The 23,031-nt window shown below is 41.7% G+C and overlaps 1 protein-coding gene across 8 annotated transcripts in view; it reads right to left on the bottom strand.

The window, feature by feature from the left end:
* LOC105484363 (FAT atypical cadherin 3) overlaps positions 1 to 23,031 on the bottom strand; it is a 695,427-nt gene that overhangs the window by 190,584 nt on the left and 481,812 nt on the right. For all 8 annotated transcript variants that reach the window (XM_071075445.1, XM_011745893.3, XM_011745895.3 and 5 more), the window contains exon 4: positions 12,779 to 12,840. In XM_071075445.1, the coding sequence (XP_070931546.1) occupies positions 12,779 to 12,840 (62 nt within the window). The remainder of the gene's footprint in view (positions 1 to 12,778; positions 12,841 to 23,031) is intronic.

The following is a 23,031-nucleotide window of genomic DNA, read 5'->3' as shown; positions in this document are numbered from 1 at the left end:
ATGACTGCTTCAGGAATCACATGGAAAATATTAAAGCTTCTAATCATAATAGCTAACATATTAAACACTTAACATGTGCAATGCATGTGCAACATAAATATCTTCACCAAATCTTATAAAGGTGTTATTATTGTCCCAATTTTATAGGTAAGGAGATGGAAGTTTAGATTAAGCAGTTTGGCTCTAGGTCACACAGCTAGTGAGTTATTATGTCTGTCTCCAAATCTTGTGCATTAACCATCTCTATCTACATTTATAGCATGTTAGTTTGATGTAAATGTAAAGGGACAATCACAATTAGGACAGTGTTTTATAAGACTTTTTTTTTCACTGTTTGATTGAATAATTGTGTAACATCCATACAGTGCTATACTCCCAAAAATTAAACAACCGAATTTATTATAGGTTTTCCCAATTTTGAAGGCTGGTATTGTTCCAAGATTCTAACCTATTTTCCTTGGCTCTGACGTGCAGGGCTGTCCTGAATTATTTTCATGACAATGTTCTGCATCCTCACGCTGACAACTCTCTTGGTATTTCAGTAAACCGGTCTTGCCACAAAATAGATGAGGTTGGTAGCCCCCAATTTGCCACAAAAGCAAGTTGCTTGAAAGGTCTTGAAACAACAGCTCATTTGAACAAAGCTGTCTGCTGTAGGCAGGAAGCATGCCAAAGTAGTTTTTCCTGATTATTAATAGAAGCACTTGAGTTGAATTCCATATTTTAAACTTGCTGTCATTACATTTTAAATTTTCCCACAGACAGATTTGAAGTCCTCAACTGGGTCAAACACATCAGATGTTAGGCATGAGCTTCAGTGGTTTGTGAAGGCCTCGATAAAATTAGACTGGACAGATCATTCTGTAGCTCAGAGAGTGTGTGACATAAAACAAACTAGGAAAGCCACACAAAGGAAAGAAGGAAAAGGAGCCACGGAAGTAAAGGGCAGAGAGTCAATTTACCATCATTGTACTATGGGGAAGAAGCCAGTCTGGGCTCCCAGGATGGGGGATTCACAGTCAGGAGTTCTCACGATTGTTCAGAGACATGCAGGAAACTTCTAACCTCTTCTGTAAGAAGGTAGAAGCCATTTGTGCAATACCAACCCTTCAGGGTAATAGGCTCCCTTCCACCAACTCCCAGAACTCAGCCAGAGGTTGTGGATATTACAGTTGCTTGGCTCAGAAGACTAAAAGGAAGCAGCAACATAGCACCACATTTGGAAACCATTCACAAATGAAAACAAAGCAGAGTCTCAGCTCCCTACAGCCTGTGTGCACAGCTCAACAAGCTGTGACCTGCCCAGAGCAACTATCTGCCTGTGCACCACGGGTGAGCAGAGCAGTCAAAACTGGCTCAATTCCATTGCCAGGCGGAGCCACTGGGTGGAAGAACCTCCCTAGATCCAAGTGAACTGGTTTCATCTACTGCTGCTCTACTAATTAGTGTTCAGGTTTAAGGAGAAACAAAACAAACACAACCTTTCACAAACAGGTAAATTAGAGGTGGTTATTCATGGAATCAAAGACTTACTCCAGACAACTCTCCCAATATATGTAAGTGTTTGCCTGCAGCTTGTTAACTAGTAGGTCAACCAGGAGCACAGAAAAGCAAAGTTAAAAAGAGCTACTGCCCGATGAGATGCTCACACAACTTGAGGTACCCCAAAGATCCACAGCACCCTTCCGTTCCTTGGCTCAGACAGAAACGCCTGTGTGGACAATTGTTCAGCTGAGATCCCAACCAAGTCCTCATATGCGATCATTTCCAAAGTCAACAGACTCTCTTAAGACTCAGCCATAGGCTCATTTCTTATTTATTTTTAAGGGGACATTTTAAAAGATGGGTACATTCTAAAAGATGTGAGGTGAAGGGAAAATAAGAAACTAATTAGATCCTACAAAATATGTGAATTACTTACTTCATTCTGAGAGGATTACAAATTATGAGGCAAGTAAGAAATCTTCCTTTCTGTCAAACGTTGCAAAACAGGGGTTCGTTGACTTACAGTGTTTTTAAAAAAATGATGGAGTTGTCAACATGTAATATAGAGAGATGTGGAATGCAAATGTGATTTGGTTTTTTGGAAAGAAATTAAGACTTCCTGCTGATACTGGGCCTTCCTGCTTTCATACCTGCTGCTGGCAGAGCCTCTTTAGAAGAAGGGGCAGGTGGAATCCACTGTTCCTCCCCCTCCAAGTCCCCACTGCCCGCACACACGCTACTCCTCTGAATTCCTTACCTACCCAGACCCATGGGCATCTTGTAATCTCTGTTTTGAATGTACTAGCTCTGAGAATTAATATTTGCTCTGACAGGTTTGTTTTTCTGCATCAGATTCAATATTTACTCTTTAGACAATAGGGAAATTTAAGTGGTACATCTGCAATTCATACTGGTGGGAAGATCTCAAAAAGGATTATTCTTAAGGGCCCATACCAACCTGGACAGTTCTGTAAAATTAGGAATAGTAACCCTCGCTCCCATCCCACAAGCATGCCACCACCACCACTACCACTACTGCCACCATTCCCACCACCACCACCATTACCACCATCTCCACCATCACAATAGTCACTGCCACCCTCATCTCCATCCTCACCACTGCCACTACTATAGTCAAAACTGCCATCTCCTCCACCACCACCACCATCACCACCACCCTCACACCACCACCATCACCACCATCATCACACCACCATCATAGCACCATCACACCACCACTATCACACCACCATTACCACCATCACATCATCATCACACCACCACCATCACACAATCATCACACCACCACCATCAAACCACCATCACACCACCACAATCACCACCACCACCACACTACCACCATCACCACCACCACCACACCACCACCATCACACCACCACCATCACACCATCACACCATCATCACACCACCATCATCACACCATCACACCACCACACCACCATTACACCACCACCACCATCACACCATCATCACACCACCATCATCACACCATCACACCACCACCAACACCACCACCATCACACCACCACTATCACACCACCACCATCACATCACCATCACACCACCACTATCACACCATCACACCACCATCACACCATCACACCACCACCATCACACCACCATCATCACATCACCATCACACCACCACCATCACACCACCATCACACCACCTTCACACCACCATCACACCACCATCACACCACCACCATCATACCACCATCACACCACCACTATCACACCACCACCACCACCACCATCACATCACCATCACACCACCACCATCACACCATCATCATACCACCACCATCAAACCACCAACACACTACCATGATCACTACTGTCACCACATCACCATCACATCATCACACCACCATCACACCACCACCATCACACCACCATCACACCACCACCATCACACCACCACCAACACCACCATCACCACCACCACCAACACCACCACCAACACCACCATCACACCATCATCACACCATCATCACACCACTACCATCAAACCACCATCACACCACCACCACCACCATCAACACCACCATCAACACCACCATCACACCACCATCACCACCACCACCAATACCACCATCACACCACCACCACCACATCACACTACCACCAACACCACCACCATCACCACCATCACCATCACACCACCACCATCACACTACCATCACCACCACCACCACCACCACTATCACCACCACCACCACTATCACCACCACCATCAACACCACTATCACACCATCACACCACCACCACCACACCACCACCATCACACCATCACACCATCACCATCACACCACCACCATCACATCACCACCATCACATCATCATCACACCACCATCATCGCACCATCACACCACCACACCACCATCACACCACCACACAACCATCATCACACCATCACACCACCACACCACCACCACCACCACCATCACACCACCACCATCACATCACCATCACACCACCATCACACCATCACACCACCACCATCACACCACCATCATCACATCACCATCACACCACCACCATCACCACCACCACCAACATCACCATCACACCACCACCACCACCACCACCACATCACACCACCACCACCACCACCATCACCACCACCACCACCATCACACCACCATCACACCACCACCATCACACCACCATCACCACCACCACCATCAACACCACTATCACACCACCATCACACCACCAACCATCACCACTCCTTGTTTAGCTAGACTTGGAATGTCAATGGCTATCCCTAAGTAGTCTACTATAACCTTTTTGGGGGATTATTTAAGAATGACACGAGGCCATGCGCGGTGGCTCACGCCTGTAATCCCAGCACTTTGGGAGGCCGAGGTGGGCGGATCCCGAGGTCAGGAGATGGAGACTATCCTGGCTAACATGGTGAAACCCTGTCTCTACTAAAAATACAAAAAATTAGCCAGGCCTGGTGGTAGGTGCCTGTAGTCCCAGCTACTCCAGAGGCTGAGGCTGAAGAATGGCGTGAACCCGGGAAGCGGAGCATGCAGTGAGCCGAGATCACCCCGCCACTGCACTCCAGCCTGGGCGGGCGACAGAGCAAGACTCCGTCTAAAAAAAAAAAAAAAAAAAAAAAAAAAAAAAAGAATGACATGAATTTAGAAAAATCTCCTGCTGAGGAGGGGTTTGTTCCTGGGCAAGAAGCATTCTTGTGGGTAAAGCACTGGGATTTCTGAGAAAGGTATGCTGGCAACACTCACTGAGAAGAATGGAGGAAGGAGGCACTCGGGAAGCTAGAAACTTGAAGGCGGGGAAGGAGTTAGGAAGCCGTGTATGCCACAAGAGGGCCTTCTGTGGAGACTTTTAACTTGGGAGATAATTCTCCCTTGGGATATGGAGCATGAAGCATGGGAACCCTCAAATTTAGATGGAGGTTTTTCTACCGTATTGTAGTTGCTGCAGTCCCTAATAAAGTCTGATTCATTTGCATAGCCTTGTGAGGTGGTGGTGTGAGGAGGGGAAGGGGCAGGCCAGTCGATGAAATCTGGCTGCTTACTGGTCTGCTAGGGCTGCATAACCAAGGAACACAGACTAAAGTGCCTGAAACGACAGAAATTTGTTTTTTCACAGTTCTGGAGGCTAGGAATCTGAGAAGGTATTGACAGGGCTTGGTTTCTTACAACACCTCTCTCCTTGGCTTGTACAGACAGCTGTCTTCTCCCTGTCTCTTCAAATGGCCTTCCCTCTGTACATATCTGTGCCCAAATTTCCTCCTCTTATAAGGACATTAGTCAGTCATATTGGATTAGGGCTCTCTCCAATGACCTCATTTTAATTTAATGACCTCTTTAAAGGCTCTTCTTTCCAAATCCAGTCACATTCTGAGGTATTGGAGGTTAGGATTTGAACACATGGATTTTGGTGGTGGGGGCTGGTGCACGATTCAGCCCATAATACATGTTTTACAGTTACTCCTCTGCTGAGTCCAAGCTGGTACCCACCATGTGGACACAGCGTCCTCGCAGACGGGCTTGGTCCTGGAGCTCAGGGCACAGCCCAGCAGCAGAGTGAGCCTTGTCCAGAGCTGGGTGGATGGGGCAGGCCAGAGTACCAGGCTCTGAGGATTAGCTGAGGGGGTGGTGGATGGACAACCAGAGTATGAGAGAAAACCTGCTCTTTTCAGATGCATACAGACTGATCCTTGAGGCTGGGTTAACTTGACACCTGGGTCAATCCCTTATTACAAAATGAGAGTGAGAAAAGATGATTCAATTTGCCACATTTCAATAAGCTGATGGATATTGGTAGCCATATTTGTTCCATAAAGAGAGAAAGACCTATCCTGGGCACTGCCATGAAGTAGCTGTATGACCTTGGATCGCTCTCCTCTTTTCTAGGTCTCAGTTTCTGTATCTATATAATGTGAGAGCACAGTTGGGAATATATGAATTAATAACAGTTTCTTGATGCCAAGACAGCAGCTAACAAAAGTAGCTCCCTGCTTGATCTGCAGTTTGGTACTCTAGGAGACCTTACTGTGAAAGTCAAAGGAAAAAATGTCCAGTGGGAAAAACATACCAATTTCAAGAAGAAAACCTTGGTACTTGGCCCAATGCCAGGCCTTGAACAGGCATTCGATAAAGCTTTTATGAAAGGAAGTAAAAACAGAAAGAGTGCATATCAACTTTATCGAGGTTGATACAATAAGAAAAACAATGTGAACAAATGAGAGAATGGAAGGAATGAGTGGAAAGAGGTCAGAAGCTGTGTCACAGGGCATTGATCGTGTGTGGTGCCTCCTGGGAGCTCCAGAGCACAGAAGGTGTTATCAACTCTCCTTCTGACGCTGATGCCTGCTCCATGCTGCTATTTTTATGCACAGACATACCATTTTTTGAGGGCCCATGGATACTTCCTGCAGAGTTTTCTGAGGGTGGCAGAAAGAGACGCCTAAGGAGAGAAACTTCCATTGTTCTTGAAGTTAAATTACGAAACTATGGACTGTTTAATGGGTTGAAATGAGCCTGCAGTTCTTCTCCACCAGAAATTATCATTATTTTAAAAGCAGATGCTTTACCAAAGTAAGAAACTGCTAAGGGTGTACTCTCACCAAAGAAATCAATTTGCATCCTAAGGCAAGAGAAAACGTTATAAAAACTTAATAAAGAGCAATATTTTTTCCCTCAGAAAATAAAACTATAAAAAGGGATGAGAACTTCAGACCGGAAGAAAAAATATTCACATGAGTTGTATGTTACAGAGGACAATGAATGAGTTTGTTAAAAAAGACAGATACTAAATAATATACATTCCTGTGGATCCAGCCTATTCCTTTGTAATCTGTTATTTATACTGACTTCACTATTACATTTAACCACATTCTCTGGGCTGTTCCAAGTTCTATGCATACATATGATATAATTTCTCATCCACTGTCTTTACACTGGTTACTGGGCCTTGTCATCTTCTTTTCAATTTTTTTTTTTTTGATTTGCAAATAAAACACTCTCTGTGTTCTCTTTGGGAGACTTTTATCAGAACCATCCAGCCCTGAACGGAGAAGCATTTCAAGATCAAAAGGGAGGCAAATAATACTCTTCAGCAAGCAAGATAAAGATTCACACATAATTAAGCCAGGACTATAGGATTATTTAAGTAGATGTATCTTTTAAGAATAATCGAAGTGCTATAAGCTTTTCAAACTGCTGGAGCCAGTCCAGGAAAAGAAAGGGAACTGGCAGTGTGTTTGTGGAGGACAAGGGGAGGAGGAAGGAGATGGAAAAGAGGGAAAGGACAAGCAATAGGCAACTGGTGTCTTTGTGTGCCAGGACTTCCATGCAGTTTGTGAGGCAAGTTTATTAACCCCATTTTCCAGATGAAGAAAAGGAGGATCAAAGTTAATTTAACTTGGCAACGCTCATGCAGATGAAAAGAAGCCGAGCATGCCTGCTTTCTGTCTCTACGTCCATGCTCTTTCCTGCATGTTAATTCTCTCCCCTTCAAGGTCTCATTTAGGAGTAAAATAACGTATCTTAATGTAAGCATTCATTCACACACTTATTGAGCGTTCCTTGTTTCCTGGGTGCCAAACAGATGCTTGAATACAGAGATGAGTAAGACATTCTGTGCCGACAATGGCTACCATTCATGGAATACGTACTGTCTAACAGACGGCGTCCTGAGCATGCTTCACCTGTCATTTAATCTACTCTTTATATCAACCCTATGGCAGGAATTGTTATCCCCACTTTACAGATGAGAGAAAGGGGATCCAGAGTAGTTCAATAGCCCATCTAAGCTCTGTGAACAGTACCAAGATACAATTACAGGCACACCTGAATTTAACATTTGAGCTTTCCCACACTATCTTAATTCACTGTCTTGATAAATCAAGTTGCATGCCCACAGGGAGCTTAAACATCTCATAGGTTAAAAAAAAAAAAAAAAGGAAAGAAAATCCAAAACACCCACCCAAAACAACAGAAAAAACCCCACAATCCATACAAGTGATTATATAATAAGAAAGAGTTAGTGCATTTATTTCCTATTTCACAGCTGCCTTCTCTGATAATGAAGTAATCAGGGCTAAAGTCACAACCAACAAACTAAAACGTTAATTCACTGTTTCATTTACGTGTCTGTTATCAACTCTCGGCATCTGTATGCTGGAATTAGTCTTCTATCTCCACTATAATCATAACTGGATATCAAGGAAGGTATATGACTTTGAACAAATGAGCTAAAAATTCTTTATTTTTGCATTTTATGGTAGGAAGAGAAGATCAAGCCAATATTTTCACATAACAGACTTCCAAACCAGGCAAGAGTTAACACTTAGAATTCACTGAAGAAGTATAAGCTGTACTTGTGAATTTGCCTACAGTTCTTTGCTGCTCTTGTTGCTTTAGCAAGTCTTTGGATTCTGATAATGACAACCCTCCTTTTATAGTAACAGATTTTAGGCAAATGCTCTACAGACTGAAAAACCCTTGCAGCCCATACACCATCAACCTAAATATCTTAAACCAATGTAGAGATGGAGTGTCAGCAGTATACAAGTAAAGTGCCTTCTACCACGGGGATAGCAAACTACCAACAAATCATTAATGTCCTCCTGGTTATCTATTCAGCAGTGTACCTGCCAGGTCAGCTTCTAAATGGGTCCTTTCAAGAAGAGTCGATTTTATTTTATTGGGAAGGACAGATATGAAATAGAGCCAGAAGGTTAATATGAGTTTAAGAGGAGCATAAGGTTATCTGGGCAATTAAACGCTCTCCAGGAGGTTAATTACCCACACCTAGGCCTTACAAGCCACAAAATATATCAGCAGTTTCAAAATTTTGTGTCTAACAGACAACTCTATTCTACATTCTCAGTGATATCATTTCACTTATTTTTTGCAGGACTAAGTTAAAGTAACATTCCTTCTATGGTCTATTTAGGAAAAAAAAAAAAGAAATGTTGTTCAAACTGCTGCAGCAATGTCATATAGAAGAAAAAATGTGGCCAAAATTGTACAATTTTAGAGAGTGAGAGTAAGACAGTGTGCATAAGACAGAGAAAAGGAGAGAGAGGACAGAGGGAGAGAGAGATTGAGATTGAAATTGAACTGGTTTCTGAAAGCCTTAGTAGATTTACTAAATGAAACTGTGTGTGGGACCAGCCTGGGAGTTGGGTAGGGCAACGAGGTTGCTGGAGGGCAAGTTGGTATGTTTCTGATGACCTGTGGTTTTAAATGTCTTCACTCTAAAGACCACAGAAAAGCCAGTGTGCTGTTGCTAGCTGAAATCATGATAGGATTTGTGTTAGACCTACTTGACCCACTGCCCTCACCCTCATTCAAACCACCATCATCTCTCACCTGGATCTCTATAAAAGCTTTCCACATTTCCCTGCTGCCACTGGTCATCCTTGACCCCCACCCCAAGCCTGTCTCTGCCCAGCAAGGCAGTCAGTCATCACTTATGATGGCAGTCACATCATGTCCGCCCTGCTTAAAGGCTTTCCATTGCATTCAGGAAAAATTCAAAATCCTTACCATAGTCCCCTCTGTTTGCCTTTCCAACCCGCTTTCCTATAACCCCTGCCCTCCCATCCCCACCCTGCCTTTACACTCTTCATCACAGTGGTCTTGATTCTATTTCTTGAACAGAATCTTAACATCATGTCATCAAATGCCACGTCAAACAAGCCCTCCTAACTAGTCTACTGAATGTTGCCTGTCACCTCCCCCCCCAACTTTCAGGCACTATCATGGAACCTTCTTTTAGTGGCTTCAGAGAGCTTCTTTCTGAAGTTACAGCACTTATTCATTTCCATGTGCCTCCCCATCCTTCCTGCTCACTTTGTGTCCCCAGGACTTAGGGCAGTCCCTGGTACATGGAGTGAGTAAAGGGCTTGCTACCTGGGGCTCCTTCTGCATTTCAGTGATCTGGAGCTTCTATCTTTCCTGGAGTGGAGTGGTGCTGTTAAATCTTTAGAAAGCTTCTAATATTATGTCATCATGTGATAATACTTAAAACCACAACAATCAACAATGATAACCACACTTTACTAAGCACCTGCTTAGCACCAGATACTGGACTGGATGTTTTACATGTATTTTATATTTTAATCTCCCAACAGCCCTATAAAGTTGTTCATTGCTATGCTATCCTACTTCCCTGTGCAGATGATACCAGGTACAAGTTGAATAGCCCTAATGTGAAAACCCAAATTCCAAAATGCTCAAAAATCTGAAAGTTCTTGAGGGCCAACATGATGCTCAAAGAAAATGTTGAATGGAACATTTTGAATTTTGGAGTTTTGAATTAGGGATGTTCAACTAAGAATACTGAAAACATTCCAAAATACCAAACATTTCAAATCCCAAGCATTTTAAAATTATTTTTTATAACAATGCATAATAGATGTATATAGTTTCAGGGTACATGCGATAATTTAATACATTCGTGTACTTGTGAAGATCAAATCAGTGTACTTGGGTTACCTATCATCTTAAACATTTGTTACTGCTTTATGCTAGAACCATTTTAATTCTTCTCTTCTAGCTATTTTGAAATATGCAATAGATTATTATAAACTCTAGTCACCCGAATGATCTATTTAATACTGAGTCTTATGTGTTGTATCACACCATATGTTTGTACTAATTTTTTAACTTTCCTTCATACTCCCCACCCCATCCCAAGCATTTTGGATAAGGGGTACTCAACTTGTACTGATCAATGATATTCTAGATCCCAATCTGTGTTAGTCCAAGGTACTAAAACCTTACTCAGTATTTATGTAAGTCTGTAAAGGATGTGAATCCATTCAGGGTTCTTTTGGGGAGTGAATTCAAATGCTTGCAAAATACTCTTCCTCTTTGCTCTACTATAGTTCCATCCTGTGACAGTCACACTGCACCACAAACCTCCTGATGACAGAGACCACCTTGCAAGGGACTGGGCAGTAAGTGATCTCAGCCAGACTCCTCAGATAATGAGACACCCTTCCTGCTTCCTTCTGAGAAGTAATGGGTTCAACTATCTAAGAACACAGCCTCTCCAGGTGTCCTGGACTGTCTTCTGGAAAGGAAAGAACCCCATGAATATAATATAAGGTCTTATTTTTCTGGCAAATGTACTTAAGTTCTGGTCCAGGTAGGTACTGCAGCCTGTTAATAGGATTTTGAAAAAAGAATTACTATAATTATTTTTTTTGGCAGCCTGGAGCCTTTTATCTTTATGAGATGATAGTAATGTTTTAAAAGGATTATCATAGTGTTGTATGATGATGATGATAATAATAATAATAATCCTTTATTATATGCAATGCTTTAAGAGTTTTAAAAATACTTTGATACAAAATAGAAGGTTTGATTCTAAGAGTGATCTTTTGAGGTATAAGGGATTGTAATTGTTTGCCAAATTTCATAGTAGGGGAAACTAAGGTTCAAGGCAATTAAATAGCTTCAAGCTATTCACAGCAGGGCAGCTTCAAGACCCAGGTAGCCTGATTCCTAGTCCAGTGTTCTTTAAATAAATCATGACTGGTGAGCTAATTTAAAGTAGGAGACCAGAAGAGATTCTATCATAAGATTTGAAGTGTGTGTTTGTGTGCATGTGCATGTGTATGTGTGTGTGTGTGTGTGTGTGTATGTGTGTTTGTATGTATGTTAGGAGGGGTGGTGGATTCCAGAAAGTGATTCTTAGGAAATAAAAGATTATTTTAGAAGTATAGACACATTATAAAACCTTAACAAAGCCTTGAGTTCCTAAGCATTGGCATCTGTTTCGTATCACACCGTCACAATTAAATCACAGTGTCATACAAACTACCCAGGCTTCAAGCGTCCCAATAAAGACACTCGATACTTAAAGAAAGAACGTTCTGCAAAGCTCTTTCGTATTTATTTTCTCATCTCATAGCTTTTTATTCTCTCTCCAGAAATAACGCTTTTAGAGTTTATTTTGCTGCAGTTTCTGTCTTAATGAATTAAAGGAGTCCATTTTATGGTTTCAGCAATAGTCATCTCTGGCAGTGACTCAACCAGCGGCTTTCTCTCAGTTCTTTCCCCAAGAAAAGAAAAGAGGAAAGCAAAGCTTCCTCATAAATGGTGCACTTACACTCTTTCTCTTTTTACATCTGTGGCCCCAGTGGCTCACAGGGCTCTGCTCCTGAACTTTCTTTTCTGATTACTGACACGAGAGCCTGAAGTCAAGGCAGAGATGATGATACACCATTGTCTTCAGCAAAAGGCAAAGGCTGCTCTACCACCCTGGCTCAGCACACAGCAGCATCTTGAGAAGAACACACTAGAAATCCCTAAATTCAGAACATAGCAGCCCAAGAGAAATATCTTCACTTTGATATCCACTGTTCAAATATATTGAAGGTGTAGTTCATGTTGAAGGTTAAAGAAGTTTAGTGAAAGTCAGTTTTAGGCCGGGCGCGGTGGCTCAAGCCTGTAATCCCAGCACTTTGGGAGGCCGAGACGGGCGGATCACGAGGTCAGGAGATCGAGACCATCCTGGCTAACATGGTGAAACCCCGTCTCTCCTAAAAATACAAAAAACTAGCCGGGCGAGGTGGCGGGCGCCTGTAGTCCCAGCTACTCGGGAGGCTGAGGCCGGAGAATGGCGTGAACCCGGGAGGCGGAGCTTGCAGTGAGCTGAGATCCGGCCACTGCACTCCAACCTGGGCGGCAGAGCGAGACTCCGCCTCAAAAAAAAAAAAAAAAAAAAAAAAAGAAAGTCAGTTTTAATGAATTCCAGTTCCCTCTATGCGCTTACCTCCAGAAAATGTTCTGCCTGCTGTTCTCGATCCAATTTCCTTGAAGTTGTTGTAATCAGACCTGTGTAGAAATGAGAATATTTGACTTTTAAATATCTGGGGCAAACAGCTTACTGAGTGTGGGGAAACAAGTCCAGTTAAAGGAAAAGCAAAAGTGGTGTGGAACTGTAACTTTCCAATCCCCCATGACAATCAGAAGGGTCTCAAGAATCATTCTTAAAAGAAAGTAAAATTTACAAAGAAAACCTGAAAAATTGTTTCAGCCTATCTACCACAGTTGGCATACTGTAATTACTTTGGGGAGGTAAAAACTCACTAAAGAACTTCTGTTTTTCTGATAATGAAGAGTTCCAATGATTCATTTGCATATGACTGAAATTCTACAGTAGAAACCTCATTAAAGATTTTAGAGTTCCTGAACAATTAATAGGTTGTTTATGCTGATTAGATTCAGGCTATGAAACAGTACTTTCTTACTTAACTTTTATATGCACATATAATTTTTGCTATACTTGACAAAGAAGGTTATTTCTGTAATCGCTACTTATACACATAATTATTTCAGATTTAATAACTTACACACCAAAGATCTCATACTGTAATTTTATCATTTTGTTTTATGTGTTTGAATCTTTATACAAAATAAGTTCCACATGAAAAATATCTATCTTTTCTTCCAATGGTGTTTCTCATAAGTGAATCACCCCTTTGAGTATAAAGACAAAGAAAAGAAAATGAGAAGACAAAACCTTCAAGGCCTCTCAGCTTATTGCACCAATTTGTCTTTTGCAGGTTTTATTATTCCTTTTGTCAAATGGCAATTAGGAGGTCAAATTTATTTTCCATTTCTTGATTCCACGATGTCCCTAAAGAGAATATGGGGTGGGCTGTTTTCCTGGTGTATGCCGATGGACAATGGAGGAACAGAGAAAAATCATATGAAAAGCCTGTCCCAGTGCTGGTGAGGTAGGTGCAATGTGGAAAGGTATTTCCAGGGGCTGTGAAAGAACTCTTGACCTCAAGCTTCTGTCTTATATAGAAGTGGTGGGTGGGAGCACACAGATTTTAGAGAAAGCCAAGAAGAGACCACAGGAAATTAAATGGCTCCCCACGGCCTTCAAAATAATATCCCACTCAGAGTAACACGGCTGTTTACAAGCTAGCCCCTCCTGTCCACCTCCACACTCCCCACAGGAGGAAAACCCGTATTTCCAGTGCACAAATGATCTGACTTTCCATGAATTCATTCTGGAATGTGCCCCACAGATTTTTTTTCTTTATCTTTTTTATTGAAAATATAGATATATTGAAATATATGAAAAAAAATACATATGGTAGAAAATGAGCTTACGATTCAAGCATACCACATGAAATAATTAAATCAAGTCAATTAACACATCCATCACCTACAATACTTATCATTTTTTTGTGGTGAGGACATTTGAAATTTATTAGCAAACTTGAAGTGTACAATAAACTATTATTAATTATATTCACCCAAACTGTACATTTCTACACTGAGCTAGATTTTTAAATTTTAGCTCAGATTTTAGCCATTGCTGACCCTGTTTAACAGGGCTAGGTGGCCATCTGCTCTGCCCTCATGTAACCGGTGCTCTCCATTATTGATCTCTGCCTTATACTGGAATCCTTTGTTCACATGTCTGTATTTCCCCGCTAGACAAATTGACAGAGTTACTTCATGAGAAGGGCCTGTCTTTTGATTCGGAAACTGATACCTACCTAGTTCCTCACCTAGAACAAAGAATAGGAACTCTTTAACGCTTAGTTAATGAAAAGTTGCTCTGGAAGAGATCCACTGTATTTTATTCTTCAGTTTTGCTACAGACTTGGAATGTGTTTGTTTAAGAGGGTATTGTTTTGTGTGTGGAGGGTGTATTTGTGGTGGGAAAAGTTTGTGTGACATGTGTACTCATAAAGTTTGCAGAGTTCCTCTGTGTGAATGAGCAATGCTAGGCACTCTTGGATGTGAAGAGCTACTGTTAGAGATTAAGGAGGAAAGACTGCCACCAGGAAGGTCAAGGAGGATCAGTGACTTTCCTTCCTTAGCTGACCATCAGAATCACCAGGGAAACATCAAAAACATGGATTTTGTCTCCCTGCTCCATCCCTCATTTACTCTATCAGAATCTCTTGGGATGAGGTCCGTGATGGTCCTCTTATTTTAAGAGAAAGGTGCTATCCAATTCCACTATCTTTCACTGAATCTCACTGTGACTTTTTATTGACCTTACTTCTTCTGACCAGACTTGCCCAAGAACGAAATAGACTGAGCTGCTCTAGAATCTCAATCAGAACATTGGGCTCAGTGTGTGTGGGTGTGGGGTGGGGTGATGAAGATAGCCTGTGAGTGTCTGCTCAGGGGAGGTGAGGAGACGAATAAAGGGCAGCACAGTGCTCTGAGTCACATTGATGTGGATGTCTAACACACACATCTGACACCTTCATTTCTGGGCCATTCTATTGGACAAGGTCATATGTCACAGAGGCTCTTTCAAAGTGGGGAGTAACTCTCTTCTCACAAGTCAGGGGAAGCTTTCATGGGGCCTCCCCTCTCCTGTGTGGGGGCTCCTCTATTAGAGCCCACAATAGGAATGAGACATGTTTGTTATATTGAGGCTATAAATGAGTCAAAGGGCTGTTGGCCTTCACCCTGCTGCTCTTTCAACCACAAAAGACCAGGGCCCCTTTGCCCTCGGTTCCCCTGGGGACTCACTATCATCACAGGTGCTCCTTGCCCAGGGTCACATGGCCACAGCCCACAGCCCACTGTGGTGTGGCTGTGCACAGGGAAGAGGGAGGTCAGCTTCCTCTCCTGATGATTCTTAGGGCAATTCTTTAGGACATTCACTTGTTTTCACAATGCCCACATGTAACCGGGAGAGCGGCAGGGTCCCCTTCACCTTCATACCTTCACCTGGATGTGTTTCTCACCTATTGATCAGCCCACAGAGAGAGACAGGCTTCCTGAAAAGTCTGAAACAACATACACAACAGTGAACTTGGAGCTGTGAGGAAGACAAGCAGTTTCTGTTTCTGGAGTAAAAAGACACAGGAAAGCCTCCGCTGGTTACAGTTCTCTTGGCTTCTACCACCTTTATTTTCACAGATATGAAATAAAAGGCAAGAAATAAAATGTAAGTTAAAAGTGGAAATCGGTAGGAAATCAGATGAGGTGGTATGGGGATAGGGAGTGTCTGCTAATCGGTACAAGGTTTCTTTTTGAAGGGATAAACATGCTCTAAAATTACAGACTATGGTGATGGTTGCACAATTCTGTAAATATTCTGAAAACAATTAAATTGTATCCTTTAAATGGGTGAAGTTTACTGCATGCAAATTATATACTAATAAAGCTATTAGAAAAATCACTAGAAAATCATAAACTCTGCCTTTAAGGTTTTAATAAGTCTTTTATATTTGGAAAAGGTAGGCTCTTAAAAATATTTAAATGAATGAATGAATGAAAGAATGGGTTAGTTAGTTTAGGCCTCAGGCATGAAGAAGGGTTGAAATGAATAGAGTTGATTGGGCTTGTCCATAGGAATCTGGAACATGGAAACATTGAAATTTTACAGTTACAGCAACAACTGGTAGTTATTTGCAGTTGAAAATAAATAAATACATCTTGTTATCAAAATCTTGATAAAATAAATCTCGTTATCAAGCCAGGGTCAGCTAAACCACTAAGGTGTAAAAGCTTTCCTACTGCTCAAAGTACCTTCTTATGATGAGCTACGGTACCGCAGCAGCACTGCCATTTTTTACAGTCAGAAAAAAATGCAGTGAGCTATCCTTCCTGGCCCAGAGGAATTAGTTAAAATGACCAATGCTGCCTCTTCATTTGTAATAACTTTGTTGTTGCTGAATGCATTTGGAACAAATAGAGAATAAGACAACAAGACAATAGAGAACAAGACAAAATAGAGAGAATAGAGAACAAGACAAAACAGAGCAACCTCCCTCCTCAACCACTCTGACTCATCACTGGGGAAGGCAACCCCTTTCTGTAATCGATACAACAGAGGTGTGTGTGCATTACACATGTAACTGTAGACACACTGGGCACAGTAAATTGGGGACTGACATGATGAAATTGAATTTCAAAGATAAATCATAGGCAAGCATTTGAATGTGGTTTGGAGATATAAACAAACATATCATTTGATATAATTACATATGCAAACCTCCAATTTAGGAGGGGAAGTACGCCAGTCCTAAGTGAATGATACTCAATAAGGGGGCCGGGGAGACATATGGCTGGAACTGTGCAATTACTTAAAAATGGTTGCTTTTGATTTTTTGTTATGGAGACGGAAGAATCTAATGACCTCTCTCTCTGAGAAACAGCCTGAGCATGAAAATGTGGCTGCCTGTTTGAAAGAGAACTCAAAATGTTCTAAGCAGTTGTGGTCAGAGAAGTGATACTTTTAAGGATGATACCTTTTCCCTGATTTTTCTGCCTGTGGGTGTCTTGGGTCGCAGCTGTGTAATCTGCTGCCATGACATTCACGTTTTCAAGTGCTACTTGAAGCAGTGCGGGTCTTAGCTGTTTCAGCATAATTCTGCAAGACTGCGGGAAGCTGGGTTTGGTGTTTTAAAAATACAACTAGAATTATCAGCTCTGTGAGCGACAATTAATTCTTTCCTCTATGTTTTTCACATCCCATTTCCTATGTTTCTCACTTCTTCAAGTCTGTACCCAGCTATCTGGTAAACCGTTCACTATCCTTCCAGACAGTTGAGTTGTTACTTTCTATGTGAAACCCTCTTGGACCTTTCCTTACCTGGCATATTGCATGTAATTAATTCATTTATCATCTGAATCTCCATCTAGACTACAGTAGCAGAAGGCAAAGGCTTTGGGTCTTTAAACACAACTAACCCCACAACCTAGATCAATGCCTCCTCAATTTTTTGAATAAAATACTACTTTTGCAGCACACAACATTTTGCTCTAATTATTTGCCAAAGAGTCAGTCTTCCCTAATAGGAAACAAGGAAAAAGGTGGTGAATAAATCTTATATATGTTGTATTCCTGGTGTTTAACACAGAAACTGGCACATTGTAGGTACCAAGCAAAATTTATCTGAATGAAGGTGATGTGGGTGTAGTCTTCCAGAACTCTCAATGTCATTTTATTATACAGAGTGGCCATAATGGTTCCAATGCATGGGTGTTAAAGCTGTCTGAATGCTCTCCTCCATCCTTTGAATAACTTTAATGTTTTCCTGTTTTTGGAGGTCATTAGAGCAATTCCTGATAGCCTTTAAAAAAAAATTTTCAGCTGCCAATTAAATATTTTTAATCTTTAATCTTACGCACAAAGGATTTGTGGCCATTCCATTGTTCTCTCCCATCCTGATTTCTACCTAATTTAGGGAGAAAAATAGGAAAATAATAATATAGTTGTATCCAATATTTACTGAGTAGTGAATATGTGCCAAGCACTACATTAAGCAGTTCATATACATAATCTCATTTTATATCACAATAGTCAGATATGATATAGTCTAAGAATATACATCACATAGTCGTTTTTTAAAAAAACAAACCTAATACATGCCTTTACCACAACTTTAATTTTTCCTCTAACTCTGAAATTTCAGAGAAATTGGAATTATTTTGATTCCATTTGTAGGAGGAAACAGTTAAATAAACTTGCCTGAGGTCACCAATGACTATACCACAATTCAAACCCAGGAACTCTTGGCCAGGTGTGGTGTCCCCATGCTTTGACAGGCCAAGGCAGGAGGATTGCTTGAGGCCAGGAGTATAAGACCAGCCTGGGTAACATGGTAAGACCCTGTCTCTTTAATAATAATAATTAGACAGGCACCTATAGTTCCAGCTACTTAGGAGGCTGAAGTGGGAGGATGGCTTGAGCCCAGGAATTTGAGGTTACATTGAGCTATGATTACGTACGTCACTGCACTCCAGCCTGGGTGACAGAGAGAGGACTCGGCCTTTAAAAAAATGAAACCCCTTAAACCAAAAACAAAACTAACTCTGGAGCTTCTTCAGTGTTTCCCTTTTATCTCCCTAGCAGAAGATGTGGGGCATTGGCAAAGTCATCTGTCTAGGGGCCAGGAGATCTGGGTACTAGAATCAGCTCTGTCAGTAACTGGTCATAAGATCACAGGGAATAAGATTCCTTCTCTAGGCCTCAGTTTCCTCATCTAGGAATGTCCTATGCATCTTTTCAGTGTGAAGAATGTACAGTAATATAAGGAATATTACAAGAAGATCATTAATCTTCTTCATTCCCTGCTTTATTCCCCGAGCACACGTTCTTCTCAATGGTCCTGAGCCCAGCAGTGCAGGACCTGGGTGGGTCACCCAATCAGGAACAATACATGCTGTGTTCTAGTTTTTATTTATCCACAAAAATGACATGAAATTAAACATCCATATGCACATTTCTCAAAAGGAGGAAAGTAAAAATATCAGTTAACTATAAGTATGTGCTTTTAAACAGGAAAGTACGCACACTGGTTATTCCCACATCTATGAGGTCTTCTATAAGATTCTGATTTCTAGAACCCCTATTTCCACCTCTTTCCCTTCAGTCCATTAAGGAGCATTAAAATATTCCCTGCAGTATTTACATATGGACATCAGGCTATGCACTCAATTTGGAGAGAAATGAAATGCATGCATAGTGAATTCAACTTTCAGGAGTAGAGGAAAAATTAAAGTTGGAGTGAAGATTGTATCACATTTCCTTAAAAAATAAACAACTAAGTACTATGTATTCTCAGACTGGATGATATTTATCTGAGAAGAAAAAATACCAGAAAGAAAAAAATATATATACAAGAGCTACAACATCAATTATAAGGGGGTTAAAAAAAGGATTCTGGAAACTGCCCCCACGAGACATGCTTCTTAAGTAAGGGTTGTTTCATCAGGTGTAAAGACTTGGAGTTGCTCAATTGAGCACGTGGTGCTGCTATTAAATTTTCTTAAGAAAAGTTGACAGGGGAAATCACCCATGGAGCTTAAGCCTGCAAGTTGGACTTCTCTTTATAAATAGAGATTTCCAAGAAGCTAATAGAAGCTTTAAAACTGTAAAAGTGAGGGTACATTTTAAACCAAAGTATGAAGATGCTGTGGGTCAAACATGGTTTATGGCTGTTGGTTTTCTGTAATAGACACATTCCATTTCTTTCTTTGCAAGCCAATGGATGGCATTTCTGAATTCTGCCTTAGCAGCAGGGAAATCCCAGGCAGTATTTTTCTGCCAGAAATACTTTTCCGTTTGGATTCAGGATTCTGTAACCGCTACAGGTAGCAAAGGGAACAAGCCATCTTGCAGAGGAAAACTGTAGAGGCTTGCACAGACCTGGCAACTTCCCTTTAGGCCTAGTTGACCGATGGAGTTGCCCACAGCCTGGAGGGAGGGTTCTAAGGTTCAGGCAAGTCCTGCTTCCTAACTCTACTGCTATATTAGATTGATTAGAAGCATCTGAGTCAAGTCCACTTGTCAGCAGAGTGAAAGGTAAGGTGGGGCCAACGAGGGAAGGAGTAGTGAAGATGATGTTGTATGGTAGACAATACTTCCAAAGTCCTCCTCCTCTGTATGATCCTCTCCTGTACCCAGTGGTCTTGCCATCGTCATGCACACATGCATGCATGCATGTGCACACACTCATACAGTTAGAACCAGAGATGCTGTGTACATGCCTAATTTTACCAGAATACCTGGATACTTCCCACTCCCATCTGTTCTTCCATCAATTCCTCTCCTCATCACCAGTCTCCATGGCTCGCCCTCCCAATTGCACAGAGCCCTCTGGTTCTGCCTTCCAATGTTGCCTAGATGAGGATGCATTTATGGACCTGAAGAAGTCTCCAGGCTATTAAGTTAAACCTTGAATGCCATATTGGATTTCTTCAGAGAAATTAAGCCACAGATGGTAAACCAATATGAAGGATGTCGTATGAAACGATGCCATCTTTAGGTGCTATTTACATACCACTGATGTGCATGCTCAGATGTGCAATATGGCGCACTTCTCCCCCTTTCGCTTTCTGCCAAGATTTTTTTCATAATTCTGAATATTGGATAATCAAAATAAAGAAGCATAAGTGACTGGCAATCTAAATTCCACTATTGTAGATGGATCCTAGAGATTATCTAGCCCAGGAAGCATTGTAGTATACTGGCTAGCAGTACTTAGGCTCTGGCATCAGACTGCCTGGCTTCCCATCCCAGTTCTACCACTAGGCAGCTGCATATCCTTGGGCAGGTTACTTAGCTTCCTCATCTATAATGAAGCTTATTAAATTAAATAATTAAAATGCTTAGCATGGTTCCTGGCACATACTACATGCCCAAATAATAATATTCTTATTATCAGCTCTAAGAACAGTGCCTGGAGTATCATATGTGTTCAGTGGTTTAACTTTGTTTCCTTCCCATCTAAACATTTGGGCAGCAAAAATTCTAAAACATTTAATACAAACTCTGTCATCTGACAGATAAGGAACCTGAGGCTCACAGTATAAGTAACCTGTTCAAAGACTTACTGATTTAAAAAATCCCTTTGTCCATGCATGGTTACATTTTATTGAGAGGATAATATACACTTTTGCTACTTGAAGCATAGCATGCATTAGCATCATGAGTGCTACCTGGGAGCTGGTTAGAAACGCAGACTTGTAGGCTCCCCCCAAACCTAGATAACGTATGCACAAGAATTTTAAGATGACTGACTCTAGATCATTTTTGGTTTTCAAACTTGGCTGTGCCCTGTAATCACCTGGGGAGTTTTAAAAAAATACTCACGTCAGAGTCCCACACCCAGAGGTTATGAATTATTTAGCATGGGTGAAGCCTAGGCATAGGGATTTTAAAAAAATTCTCCTAGGTGATTCTAACATTCAGCTAGGGGGAAGAATCACTGTATATCTAGTTGTTATCTTCTGGATGATGGGGTTATAGTAATTACTTTCATTGGCTTATCTAAATAGCTAGTTTTTCTAACATCAACAACACTCAACATTATGAAATAAAATAATTTAAAGGACAATAAAATAGAGGCACCAGGAACAGCCTCCTGTATGCCATCATCTAAATTCTATGATGTTCTGGTCTGAATCCTTCCGCCAAAGGACTAAACTATGTGGTTACCATATTTGTTTGGACTTTACTTATTAATTAATTAATTAATTAATTTTTAGAGAGGGTCTCGCTGTGTCACCCAGGCTGAGTGCAGTGGCACGATCATAGCTCTGCAGGCTGAAACTCCTGGGCTCAGGCAATACTCCCCACTCAGCCTCCCAAGTAGCTGAGACTACTGGTGCATCATCATCCCCAGCTAGTTAATTTTTTTTTTTTTTTTTTGGTAGAGATGTGGTCTCACTATGTTGCCCAGACCGGTCTCAAATTCCTGGCCTCAAGGTCTCCCAAAGTGCTGGGATTCCACGTGTGAGTCACTTTGCCCAGCCTATTTTGACTTTAGATCGGAGGCATGTTAGGCATGCCTAGCAAGGAAGACAGGAAGTCCTGTCTTCCCTTACTATACTGGCTTCCATTAGCTCTAATTTCACTTCTTCATTCAGGCATACTTTCTTTTACTGCCTATAGCGTTACACACTGCCTGGCCCCATCTGGCCACCCAGATCTCCCTAGCAGAGGGGGAACACCTCCTCTATACAGATGCTTTCTCTTCCCCACAAAAACACATTTGGACACAAGGCAAAAGACAAAAAAGATACAACAATAAGTCTCTATATTTTCTTTCATCAAACTAACAATCCAGTGAGAGAGGTAGACACGTAGGAGAATCACTACAGTACAAAGCAAGATCTAACACACACCCTAGACAACTTTGAGTGTCCTTAAGGAGGAAAGATTTATGCTGAATTGTACAATTAGAAAAGATAAAGGAATGAGCTGTATTTGTACCGGGCCTTTAACGTTTAATAAGAATCTGACAGAGAAGTTGTGAAAAGTCAAAATGTCCAATCTCCATTTAAGATTAATGGGACAGGCACTTTGGGAGGCCGAGACGGGCGGATCACGAGGTCAGGAGATCGAGACCATCCTGGCTAACACAGTGAAACCCGGTTTCTACTAAAAAATACAAAAAACTAGCCGGGCGAGGTGGTGGGCGCCTGTAGTCCCAGCTACTCGGGAGGCTGAGGCAGGAGAATGGCGGGAACCCGGGAGGCGGAGCATGAAGTGAGCCGAGATCCGGCCACTGCACTCCAGCCTGGGCGACA

Source organism: Macaca nemestrina, chromosome 12 (genome assembly GCF_043159975.1).
Source record: "Macaca nemestrina isolate mMacNem1 chromosome 12, mMacNem.hap1, whole genome shotgun sequence".
Lineage (NCBI taxonomy): Eukaryota > Metazoa > Chordata > Mammalia > Primates > Cercopithecidae > Macaca > Macaca nemestrina.
The sequence above is the reverse complement of the archived record's forward strand: the minus strand, read 5'-3'. Positions and strand labels throughout refer to the sequence as shown.